General features: G+C 37.7%; 1 protein-coding gene across 3 annotated transcripts in view; it reads left to right on the top strand.

The window, feature by feature from the left end:
• Window positions 1-12,490, top strand: part of unc13bb (unc-13 homolog Bb (C. elegans)) — a 754,941-nt gene extending 742,451 nt beyond the window's left edge. For 2 of the 3 annotated variants that reach the window (XM_078550332.1, XM_078550323.1), the window contains 3 exons: window positions 4,794-4,886; window positions 9,294-9,453; window positions 11,235-12,490. In XM_078550332.1, coding sequence (XP_078406458.1) covers window positions 4,794-4,886; window positions 9,294-9,453; window positions 11,235-11,520 — 539 coding nt within the window. In that variant the 3' untranslated portion in view covers window positions 11,521-12,490. Of the gene's footprint in view, window positions 1-96; window positions 154-4,793; window positions 4,887-9,293; window positions 9,454-11,234 lie in introns of all 3 variants that reach the window. The other variant, XM_078550314.1, reaches the window with a different exon arrangement.
• Window positions 12,491-13,634: the final 1,144 nt, after the last annotated feature.

Here is a 13,634-nt window from a genome sequence, read left to right as displayed (position 1 = left end):
CTTCCAGTGCTACAGGACTTGACGGTGCAACCTATAATCTCACTCCATTTTTTTCTCCCTTTTATCCTGCTTGCTGGCTTTGATAACATGAATCAGTGCATGGTGGAAAGGGTATTAGGGTTACCGCTAATGAGGACGCTCTTCCTGACAAGGGTATGTCTGCAACTAATGTTGCCCAGCCGTGACAACATTAGCCAAATAGAGACTTAATTTAAAAAAACATTCCCATTATTACTGGAATGCTTCAGAGAGCTGTGCTTCCTTGCTGTAGAGTCAGTCCTTGCTCATGATTCTCATGATTGTACCATAGAAATCATAATAGAGTGAGCATGTTTTTTATAACTTGCAAACGTTTTATAGATTCAGAAGGTAAATCTAATAAAACAATTACTTGTGCTGAATATGCACAATGACAAAGAATATTAATTTTTTTCAATACAAAGAATTGGATATTGAGTAGTGGAAGTAAAATAATTGTATTTGAGGTAAAAAGGTTATGTAAGTGCAAATTTGATTTGTCTTTTCTTTACTGTTTTTGATAAACAGTGAGACAATTAAGACATTTTGCATTAACAAATCTCTTTTGTGACAACAAACTAAAATTGCAATGTTATAAACCAATTAACTGTGCTTATGTACAAAGGATACTCTATGCATGTAGTTGAGTTTATCAGGAGAAACTATAGATTGGCAAAACTCATTGGACTTTGTAGTCAAAAACTACTACTTGCTCCAGTTTATCGGCCCATGTAGCCTGAATGATGCCAAGCTGTTTTACAGCTCTGTAAACACTATTAATTTTATACTATTGCCCAAAGCCAACAAGGTACATTTTTCACAGAACAATTTAAATGTTAACATAATAGATTACACCTCAAACATTTGGAGCTGTAGCAGAGTACTAACAGTACTCAGAAGAAAATATGTTTCAGCTTTCATAAAAACTATATAAATACAAACATTAAAATTAACACTACATTTCTAATAAACATATTTTAGAATACTTGAGGATCTGAACATGGGACTTTTTCATCATAGAGGCCATGTCCTGCTTTCAGTCTAAGCAATATTGCATGCCTGAAGGTCTTCCTGTCACAGCAGTGCTTGCTTAATTTTCACAGTAATTTTTAGGTTCACGGAAAAGCAATAATTAAATAGTCAGCCTCACGTATTTTATGATATCATGAAATATGTTCTACATCACTTTCACTCTGAGTAATTCTGTTCATTTCTGTTTAATTTCTCCAATCTTTTCTTCGCAGTATAACTTTAATTTGTTTATACTGTGTGCTATAAATAGAAAACCCACTGAGTCCAGTTAAATATATTTTTCAGTTATAGCATACCCAGCAGGTTTATAATATATTGACATGTAGGCCACATGATATTTGTTACAAAGGTTGAACCTCTGTATAAACAACTGGTAATGAGATAGCACAGCTGTACTTGTGCTGTGCCTGTTCTGTGTTTTCCCTAAAGATACTTTGGCTCTTTTCATTGGTTCTCTTGGCCATGAGCCTTAGTAATATTGATATTAAGTTATAATGTCATGCATCCTTCACTTAAGGCATTAAGCCAAGCTGCATGTTTTTTTGGTTCAGGTGGACATGAAAGGTTTCATAACGCATGCAATGCTTATTGTGCTGTGAATTGAAACTTCATTCAGTAAACAGATAACTGGACTGGTTCTTTCAATTTGAATCCCTTATTTGCATTAATTTCTCTACAATTCAGACTAATTATTGCAACTCTATCTCACAAATTACCAGAAAATGATTTGAAGTTGGCTATTAGTTCATTATATTAGGCAACCAGCAGATCTTCTGCAGTTTTGCTTTTGTGCAATTAATAGTTTCACATTAGCATTATTTTAAAATAAGGCTTTTTTAACAACAACATATTTAGCATAATGAAATATCTCGAGGCATTTCACAAAACAAACATCATAAAACAAATTGTGACACTGGGCCACATAAGGAGATATTAGGTCAGATCACCAAAAGCTTGGTCAAAGAGATAGGTTTTAAGGAGTATCTTAAAGGAAGAAAGTGTGGTAGAGAGGCAGACAGGTGTAAGGGAATTAAAGAAAAATATGGAAACCTATTCAAACAGTATCTGGCCAGGTTAAACCTAAAATCTTCTCATCTCCTGACCAACTGAGTCTTATTAAATATCAAATCATGTCCTGGTCAGAGACCACACTTAAATGCCTTCATTTTTTACTGAATGTTGCAATGCAAAGATACAATTCTCATTTAATATACTGCTTGCATGGCTTTTATGAATTTACTGCATGTAGCCCATCAGCTTGTTAAGATCACTCCAACCTAAAACCTAGGTTTACAGGCTAAATCAAACTACACAAAATTGGATTGTACTAGAACAAAGAACTGACTTGTAGATGCAGTCCTGAGAAAGAGTTTTATACAAGTCTTTGTTAAACAACTGATCTAACTAACTTTATTCATTGTTTCTTAGTACTCAACATTATGTCAGCAAACATGCTACTGAGCATTGAAATTTGAAACCCGTATCTCACTTATCATGTAATAACCATGGAAGATTGATCATTTCTATTTCTTGATTTGCTGACAACCTACATATTTATCCTATTTTGTTTCAAATTCCTAAATTACACTGAATTATTTTTAAATGCACCTCAAAGTATGATACTGAGTTTTACAATCCAGGAAAGTTCAATCCCTTGTCTGCCAAGTTAGCCAATCCAAACCGGGTATCCTGCAAGATGGGAGTCAGGGATATACAGTTGGTCTCCGCATCCCTGACCTGGACAGGGAAAAAAAAATTAGACATATTTCCTAATCCTATTAGCATCCTCAGAGGAAATATGTAAGTGTGATTTCAAGGCAAGGGCAGACTGAGATGGTCTCTCCTTCAAACAGCAGACTAACATATGGAAGATGGCAATATGAGCAAAGTCACTTGCGACAATTCTTAGCACAGACCACTGCCATAAAATAGGTGAAAAAAAAATGATATGAATATTTTTAAAACTCCCCATTGGAATGTTTTTAAGATATTTATATTACAATCATTAATTTCCACTTGAGCTTTGCCACCAATTTCTGAAGCCTTTATTATGAACGAATCTGACTTTACATAGGCAAATTTTGTTGGACCTGACTTTTTCTGCATAACGTTAGATTTCAGCCTCACCTGATTCAGTGGTGTAACAATCCACCACTGCGTATACATCTGCCAACATAAATTGAGAGATTATCTTTTGGAGGCAGGACTGTTCCTTACTGAAGTTTCAACGCATGTCGAGTGCCAGTCTAACTTCTGCCACTGAAGGAGTGCCTGAACTGTAACTACATATTCCTGTACGGAGGGAGGGCAAATTTGAGAACTGAATCATTGCAAGGGAGCAAGCTGCCACAGAAATTCACTTCCCAAGAGACCTCTATACAGTCCCAATGACTGGCTAAAGATTAACCTAGGTTAGGTTATTTACTCACCCTCGATAGGCAATGGTGTAAAGAGGAAAGAATAAATGATGGGGAGAGGGAAAAAGAAAATGCAGTCATTGTTGCCACTGAACATAAAACTATAAATGACAACTGAGTAATTTCATTTGCAAATTTATTTCATTTGTTAATCTGATGTAAATTTTCCCTATCTGAATTTTCTTTCCTTACATTTTGTCATACAACTAATTCAGAAAGCAGTTGTGGCAGCTGCAAAAGTTACAATTGACATCCTGATTGTATCCTTCAATGTTTAGCATTTATACGCATTGAAAAGGTTTGATTTGGCTGGATTTAGTTACTTTATTGAAACTTATTTAATTCTATGTAGTTAAATTATGCACTACAACCTTTAGTTTCTGGTTAAGGTTGTTCTTGCATTCAGATAGCCCACTGTTCATTTCATGATTTGGCTTGTATGAGCTGAAACTTTTGAGTAAACTAGTTTACAGGTGTCAAAATGGAATAGCTACTGACTGTCAAAAGCAGCTCCATGTCATTTCCAGCAGTGACAGGAGGATTATGCCTGTACAGAGCTAGAGCTGACTGTATCCAGGATACAGTGAATAACAACTGTCTCATAAGCCTTGCATGTTATGAGTTATATCTTAAGAAATACCCATCAACTTTAATAATGTAACCTAAAACTCTAAAGTAATTGGCTTTGGATCTATTTCCACTGAAAAACAAATATGGTTTTTGCTAAATGGAAAAAAAAAGCAGATATTTCTACATTATTACAGTAATAGAAGCTACATCAATGCTATTCTGCCCGGAGTCCTCACCTATATGTGCAAGATGGTCTGCATTTGTGAATTAGCAGAGTATCTTCGTCTTTGACTCTTTTTGCTTATCCCCAAGTCTTCACATTTGACAACTTTTTCATGCCTTAAAATACAACTCCATGCAAAGTCTTTGAAGTAGTAGATGGAATCTACTGAATCTAAGAGTGAATACATAAATCATTAGATACTAACTACGTATTGTTGAAATTCACATGAACCCAACTGAAGCAATAGTTTCCTCTGCTAGTGGCTTCTTACTTCTTATCCTTGAGGCAATCTTTAATTCTTAGTTCTGATCGGTATATATGCATGAATGATATGTGGAAATGTTATGCATGGATGACATCATCAGAATGTTTTCAAGCATGAAAACCATTTATTTTAATGTCACAGCCCTTTCAAGTATGTTACACTGCAATTTGATATGAATGTGGCAATTATATGCCTGCACTTATATGTTCAGTTAGAGGATGAGCTTGTAATTTCTATAGTTTACCTTTCTGTTTTAATTGTTAATCAGGCTCTGGTGTGGATGACCCAGTGGGCGAAGTCTCCATACAAATAGATCTTTTCACACATCCAGGAACAGGAGAGCATAAAGTAACAGTGAAAGGTAAGAATAATATCAACAGCAGATATTCAATAGAAAGGCATTGGATCCCCCTAAATACCTAACAAGAATCCAAGTTCCAATGCAGCAATCTGGAAAACTTCACCGATCTATATGGTTTGAGGTCACAATTTTGCAGGCTGTTAAACTTCAAAGATGCTATCTCCAATTCCCTCCATTCACATTAAAAGGTGGTAAATTATCAATTACATCTCAAAAATTTCTACTTATTTTGTTGTCATTCGTTGACCTTTCTTGTGATTTTACTATTTTTAAATTCATTCCTTAGCTGTTCAGTTTTTCTTTCTAATATGTCTAATTCTTGTTTCCATTTATTTTCTTGGTATCAATTGTTTTTTAACTTTCCAATTCATGGGAATTAAAATAAACTAGCAGATTTCCTGTGGCATTATTCATAAGCTGGAGAATGCACTGTTCTCATAAGGGCAGAAATATTATATACTTTGGCCTGGATTTTGTGGCAGTAATGGTAGAGAAACTGTCAATGTTCGTCGTCATTACTCCTCTGAACCTGACAACAACTTCTGGAATCTGCACGAAAACACGGAGTCCAGAAGTTACTGTGCACAGAATGCACTGTTAAAGTCACCCCAGACTGCAATCATGTGAAATCACTGAACTGATGTGAACTTGTCATTTTGCACCATCAGTGTCACATAAAAACCCTTAAAAAACAGAGTTAATATTTTGAGTTGAATATGACTCTTCAGAGGAAGTCAAATTCTACTACAAAGGTTAACTCTGTTTCTCTCTCCACAGATGCTGCCAGACCTGCTGAGTATTTCCAGCACTTTCTGTTTTTATATGAGATATATGGTCTAGGCAGAAAACATTACAGAAATTTTTATTTCTCCATTTGTCATTTTCATTTTTTTAATGTTTCCATTCTTGTCTTTGTTTCTCACCCAAGACATTCCCGTAAGCTAGCAGGTAAATGTATCTGAGTGGTCATGTTCATGCCCCTGCTACTCAGAAGTATAAATAATTTGTGATAATTGCTGCTTGACTTTTAAAGTACAAAGAAAACAAAAGGGCTAATGTTGTACAAAGTACGTTGTGTGATAAAAAAGGTTAGTTAGGTAGTAAAAATCTAGAATCCTGAAAGGACAATTTAGGATGAAGTGAATTGAGCATTTGTAATAAAATTCTGATGCAAAACACTGACCGAAATACTGTACTGAAGCAAGATGATGATGCAAAGTATGCATCAATCACGAGAACTAAATCAGCAGGAGATATTTGGTATAGTGACCACGTATTTTTAAATGGAGAGTTAGGTGAGTTGTTTCTCTAGTGTTTCTGTAGATCTTGCACTGAAATTACATTGCATTATTGGGTTCTCCCAATTGTTCAGTCAGCCCCAATATTTTTTCAAATAAACAATACATAGTTCTTCTTGAAAGGTAGGGCTCAATTTTTACCAACCTTATGGAGATGGCTTGGGAGGTGGGAAGACAGGCAAAATGGCACTGGCTAGCATTGGGTGCCATTTTGCCAGTGGCAGGAAAAGTGGCAGTCAACCTGGCCACTCAGAGTTCAATTAAGATACTTAAATTGCTGATTAAGGCCCCCTTCCTGCCTCTGGGGCATTTTGCTCCTGTTGGGAGGACCCACTGTTGCATGGAGAGACCACCAGATAAACTGTGGCAATCTCCCAGTGCGCTCTGGAGAGGGTGTCCTTCCATTTTTGGACATCCTTTCATCATTTGGCACATGGAGGGGCCCCCATGCAACATTGGCCACCCCTGTGGCAATGTGCCACCAGGCTTAGCGGCACCTCCCCTCCCACCTCACTGGGGCCTGCCTGGCTGGTCCCTGCCTACCTGGCTTGCACTTCCTGGACCCCGCTTACCTGTCCTTGAGGGCAAATGGCTATTGATGCACCCTCATCCTCCAGATGCAGCCCCAGCAATGGCCACTGCTAGTGGTGGTGTCGCTGAGGCTGCTCAGTTGCCAGTCTTCTGGGGGCGGGGTGGGTGGGAGGAGAGGGGATTGATGTGGAAGAGCTGCAACTTAATTGGCTGGTGCTGGCAAAATGTGGCTACCTGCCAAAGCAGGTTCACCACACCCCCGCCTGCCCCCACACACACACTTTCATCCCCAGTGGTGGAACCTCTGTCACCTCCACAGAATTCCAACTCTAGTTATAGAATCATAAAAATTTATGGCACAGAAATAGGTGATTCAACCCACCAGGCAGAATTTTAACTGCTAAGGGGAGGTGGGTTCAGGTGTGGGCTAGGGGTTAAAGTGACAAGATTCTGCTTTCTGTGCCTGCTTGCTAACTTTATGTTCCTTGTATGAGTTCACCAAAGTTCCTATGAACATCAACATTTACAAGTTTCATGCCTCTTAAAAAATAAGCTGTTTTCTATTCTTATTAGTAAAGTGAATAACCTCACGATTCCCCACATTATACTCCATGGGGAGAATTTTCTCACCATCAGGTGGGCCGGTCAGGAATGGGCGCGGAGCCAGCGCGCCGCCATTTTTCATTGGCCCACCCAGCATGACGTGCGCCCGGTAGCGCTCAGCGCTACCTGTGCAGAAGTGGGGAGGAGGGAAAGTAGGGGCCTGCGCTCTTTCATGCATGTGCGCGAAAGAACACAGAAATTTCCTTGATGCAGCTCAGTGCCTCAGGGAGATTAACCGCGGTTGTAAAGTTGGAAAAAAGAAGTTTATGAATTTTGATAAAAAATTTTATTACATTAATAAATCCTTCATGAAAATTCATCCCGTCCGTGATGAAGTTTCATGAAAAATACGAAGGCTGCATGGGCTCTTCGCCTGCCCGCCAAACTTAAGGTTGGACGGGCAGCTTTCTCAATTAGGTTAATTGTTTTATTAATGGCCTTAACAGGCCTTTGACAGTTTGGCGGGCACGCAGCCGACTTCGGTGCATGCCCACCGAATGGAGGAACAGAATGATGTGTGGTGACGTCGGGACGCACGCCCGACATCACCGCACGTTATTTTACGTGTTGGCATACAGGGATGAGTCCCGCACGCCAAACAGAAGATTCTGCCCCATCTGCCACCTTGTTGTCCACTGACTTAACCTGTCTATGTCTCTTTACAACCTCTATGTAGCCTCCTCACAGCTTATAAACCCACCTAGCATTGTACCATCAGCAAACTTGCTTACATTATCTTGGTATCTTTGTCTAAGTCATTAATATAGATTATAAATATCTGAAGATGTAGCACTGATCCTTGTGGCACTCCACTAGTTACAGTCTGCCAACTTGAATTGCCTTTTTTACCCCTACACTGTTGTTCATTATCCAATCCTACATCCATGATAATATATTACTCCTTATCTGGTGTATTAACCTTTTGTGTAGCACCTTATTGAATGCCTTTTGGAAATCCAAATACACTACATCTACTGGCTCCCCTTTGTCTTTTTTTATTGAATAAAGAAAGCATCACTGGAAAGGCAGGCATTTATTGCCTATCCCTAATTACCCTGGAGACAGTGGTAGCCACCATCTTGAACCGTTCAAACTCCTTTGCTCCAAGGAGAACAACCTCAGCTTCTCTACCCTAACCTTATAGCTAAATTTCCTCACCCCTGGTAAATCTCCTCAACACCCTCTCGTGGACCTTCACATCCTTCCTAAAGTTTGCTGACCAGAACTGGACGCAATACTCTAGTTATAGCCTAACCATGGCTACAGCTTTCTTTCACACTATCAACCACACAGCTAATTTTGTACCGTCTGCAAAATTCTTAATCATGTCCCCTACATTTAATTCTAAAACAAGACTGGCTTGACTCAGTTTATCTCATTCTTCCTAAAGACACAGCTGTAGGAAGATTTTGACACCAATTCATGACTTATAATGGAATTTCTTCTCTTAGTTACTTTGCATTATGGATATGTAAAAAAAAAGTGCATTTATTTTTTTTCTTGTTGATTAATTGACATTCTAATCGTTATTTTTTTCAATTTTACATTATTCCATCTCCGGTTAAAATCTGACATCTCTTTAGAAAATAATTATTTTGTCAGGCTAGTTTAGCTAGAATCCATAGCTGTGAATATTTTGATGCTATTTCTCACAGGCTATGAAGTGTGATCAGCAGAATAGAAAGCTTCGTGATTTTGCATGTTGAAATTAAAGTAAACATAGGAATATTTCATTGCTGGCAATCATAGTCAATTTTTGTGGCCAGAATGGTTTATTTTGTGTTTTCTCTTTTTGGTGCTTTTGGGTGGACGGATTCAAATTTCATGAAATAGGTGTACACTTTGGTTTTAAAAAATATTCAGTCTGCAAGTAATATATGGTGTGATTTTACAAAGGGCTCAACATTTTTTCTGGAATTTGGTTTGAGATTTGTTGAAACAATTAATTCAGTTTGAGATGATTTATGCTTTACAGTGGTAGCGGCTAATGATCTAAAATGGCAGACAAATGGCATGTTTCGGCCATTTGTTGAGGTCACTATGATTGGACCACACCTTAGTGACAAGAAAAGAAAGTTTACCACAAAGTCAAAGAGCAACAACTGGGCTCCAAAATACAACGAGACATTTCACTTGTGAGTAAATGTTGGTTTTAGTTGCAATAATTGTATTTAAGCATTATCAAAATTTGTACAGAATCCGATATGAAAAGGGAGAAACATAATCCATGTAAAATAACAAGTTTATTTTATGTAAGTGCTTAAGGAATAAATGTGTAATCAAGGAAGGATTGAATCATTTTAAAGGCAAAAGACAACATGCTAAACTTGGGAGTGCAGGAGTGGCAGAGAATAGTTTGGCTCATTTTCTGCATAGGAAGGTGAAGGAACTCACTACTAAAGATACAGGATCCAAGTTTCTTCTGACCAATATTGCTCCAATGGCAAAACTTAGGTACATGAAAACCAACAGATATGGGATTTCAGCAAGGACCCAGGAATATCAGGTTTCCCCTTAGAATCCAGTCACAATTTGTGCAGAACCTAGAGGTGGACAGAACTTCCATCAACTCCAAATGTAACCCTTAATGGAAGTAGAATGAGGCCAAGAGAGGAACTCCCATGCTAGGAATTATCCCAGCCCCATCCACCCTGCCACCAAACAACATGGATGCTGGATGTGGACGAATACACATCAGTTGAGCAACAAGACTGGGACCCTCCTGAAGATCCTGGTCTGGATCTCCAGTAGAAACTCATAACTTGAGTTCTATCAGCCCTCCACTAGCCTTAATTAAATGAAGTGACCTTGCCCCGAACATTGGTATTCTGGCAGGGTCAGGGGCAGATTGCCTGCGCCCAGACCACAGTATTTCAAAGGCGGATTGAGGATGAGATTTTGGCTCAACAGGTGCTGAAATACAGATCAGCCACAATCTAATTAATGGCTGACTTAATTTGAGGGACTGAATGACCTACTCCTCTTCCTGTGTTCCTCCAAATATTCAGCTGGTCTATGCTAGTGTTTATGCTCCACATGAACCTCCTCCCACCACGCTTCATCTCTCTATCAGCATATCCTTCTATTCCTTTCTCCTATTCTTAAACTTTATATAATATAGGCTCTGATATTTCTTGGGTTTCCACCACAATCCCCTATAACTCAGGTGGAACATACTGAAAAATGGCAGGTACCCAGTTATACTTAGTCTCTGCATTTCCAGTACTTTCTCAACATGTATTTACCTAGTTTCCTTTTAAGTGCCTTTATACTCTTTGCATTAGCTACTCTATGTGGTCAATATTATTTTTGGTAAAATATCTGCATTTTTAGGGTGTAGTTCTGGTTCAGACCTCCCTGGTAGAACCCATTTCCACTCAGTCACAGGCCAAAAAGCTTTATCTCATTCAGATTGCCAGCCCCTAAGAACAAGCTGGATCCCATCTGAGCCAGGGAAGCAGAAATACCTAACATAGAGAATTTTTATCAACAGGACTGTCCCTTGATCATTATTTCCCCTTTAATGGGATGGGAGAGCTTTAGTCTCTTACAAGGATGCCGAGAAAATACTGGAAATGGCAGACACCCAGTATAACTGAGTACCTGCCATTTTTCGGTATGTTCCACCTGAGTTATAATGGGATTGTAGTGGAAACCCAAGAAATTTCAGGGCCTATATTATGTAAAGTTTAAAAATAGAACATAAATTTAAATGCCACTGATCACTTTAAAGCCTCAAAAGTATTTGAAGACAATGTTGAGGCAATTTTAAAAATATATTCTTTCACAGGATGCGGAGGTTGCTGGCTTGGCCAGCATTTATTGCTTATGCCTAGCTGCCCTTGAGATGTCATGTCAAATCAGAAAACTGTTCTCAGTGAGAATTAAAGGTTTTTTTCCTTTCCTCTTTTTACAGTATATTGGGTAATGAGGATGGTCCAGATTCATATGAACTTCAAGTCTGTGTGAAGGATTACTGCTTTGCCAGAGAAGATCGTATTATTGGGATTGCTTTAATGCAGCTACGAGATATTGCAGATAAAGGCAGCTGTGCTTGCTGGTGTCCACTAGGCCGCAGAATTCACATGGATGAGACAGGACTAACTGTACTTCGTATACTGTCACAAAGAACCAATGATGAAGTAGCAAAGGAATTTGTCAAACTGAAATCCGAATCACGGTCTGCCGAAGAAGGCAGTTGAATCTTGGATTATTCGAGTGTTGTTTCTTTATTTCAGTGGCATTGGTCACTGCATTTTTTGGTTTCTAATTTATACCTCGTGCCAATATGTGCAAGTGTTCAACAAATTCTCTTTTGTAAATGGAACTCTGTGCACTACTTTGTCTTTGCTAATAAGCATGTGTTGTATACCAATCAAAGTATAGATCTTTATGTGAATTTTATTTATTTACAGTAAGCAGAAATTTAAATCATGTTTAGAATAAAAGGTTATTGCTTTAAAAAAAATAGGACGCTTACATTTATGTAAATAATTTTATGAACTGGACTTAAGGCTGAGTCCCAGAATATTTTTTCACTTTAATTGAGCACTGTGATACCATCCTTCAGAATGAGATGTACAACTGAGAAATGGTAAAAAAATATCCTACACTCCATTCTAGTGCCTCAGTTTTTCATCTCCCTCCCATAGGATTGCCAAAGGATGTCTTTACACTGTTGTAGATAAAATCACGCATTTCATTTATAGGACCATAGATACTAAAACACTTAAGCTGTTTCCATGAAAATGCATTGCTATGTACAGCAAGGTTCCTGTACATGAATAGTTTATGCTTACGGTCTTTTAGCCATACCGTCAAGCTCGAAACTTTCAATAGTTGCATTGAGGCTTTGTGAAACAAATCAGTGTAGTCCAAGTATGAAAGCTACAATTTTGATTTTGTTTTTAAAGCAAGTGTCACTTTGTTATAAAATGCAATAGTTTTTAGGAATTAAAAACAATTTAATCCTGCAATAAGTGAATAAGGATATGGAAGAAAGGTTGACCAAATGTTTATTCCACTATTGTTTCTGATTAGATTTCTGATAAAGTGTGAAAGTTATCCTGAATTTGTTATCACTTTGATTTCTGTAATTTCTTAGCCAACTAAAGTTATGATCATTAGATACTGAATATTTTGAAAATCATTACAAATGACTTTGCGCACTGGTGATATTTGTTGAGCTTCATTCAGGAATGTGTGAAATGCTGTGCTTGCATTTCTAATAACATTTTAAGCGACGCCTGTACAAAATAATCTCCTTTGTAATTCACATTCGTGTATTTATTGTTGTTGGGAATATCAATATTTATCTCTAAGTGTTGAATTTCTCAGAGAGTTCACTCAATCATCCACTGTAATTTTGGCAAAGGATCCACATAAACCCTTAAAAAATTGTAAACGGTATTTACACCATTTCTCAGGGGTTTGTGAGGATATTCCACCAAAGTTACAGCAGGCAATTGAGAAAACCCCTACAGAAATCCTCCACTCTAATGTCTCGGCTCTGCAACCTATTCACTGCCCACTTTGGAAACCGTTGATGCCATTTTTACATAGCCACGAAACGTGCCATTTCTACAAAACAAAGTATTATAATTAATACAATAAAGTTCCCTGGCAAAGCACAGAATTGTTGTTACTGTTAGATTATCTAGCAGTACTTGAAGACAAAAAAAGTAATTCGGTGAGTAAATTTTATGATGTAATTATAAAATGTGGAATTTTTTAAAAAAAATTTACTTGGTCCTGAGATGTGAGCATCACTGGCAAGGCCAGCACTTTTTGTCCATTCCTAGTTGCCCATGAGAAAGTGATGGTAAGCCTTATTTTGAATGTTAGAAAATCCAGTTACTGAGGAAAAAATTGCAGCCGAAGATTTTTAGAAGATATTTTGAGCAAGTTGTTGAAATGCATTATTATCAGAGTAATTAGTTTTTTTTTTCATCTCAAGGTGCTTCACAGAAACTTTATCAGACAAAATTTGACTTTAGAACATATAGTTATACAGATTGTTAATACATAATATCTGCCAGTGAATTGACCGAGGGAGGAGATCCATTTGTTGGCAAAATCCACTCTGGTTTTTGAACTGTAAATGAAGCTTTAGTATAAATGCCGAATAAGTAACATGTTCAAGTAATTGAACTGACTCTAGACAGTCTTTTGTATAAACTGGGTAAGATTACATATACCAGGTCAACCAAACTCAGCTTGAACTTGGTGGAGGTGAAAATACAAACAAGACTTTAATTCAGCTAATTTTGGTGACAAAGGTATGTTTCCTACAATTATCCCTGGTTCAGATGACCAC

The sequence above is a fragment of the Cetorhinus maximus genome, chromosome 1 (assembly GCF_964194155.1).
Source record: "Cetorhinus maximus chromosome 1, sCetMax3.hap1.1, whole genome shotgun sequence".
Taxonomy (NCBI): Eukaryota; Metazoa; Chordata; class Chondrichthyes; order Lamniformes; family Cetorhinidae; genus Cetorhinus; species Cetorhinus maximus.
This window is presented reverse-complemented; position numbering and strand designations above follow the sequence as displayed.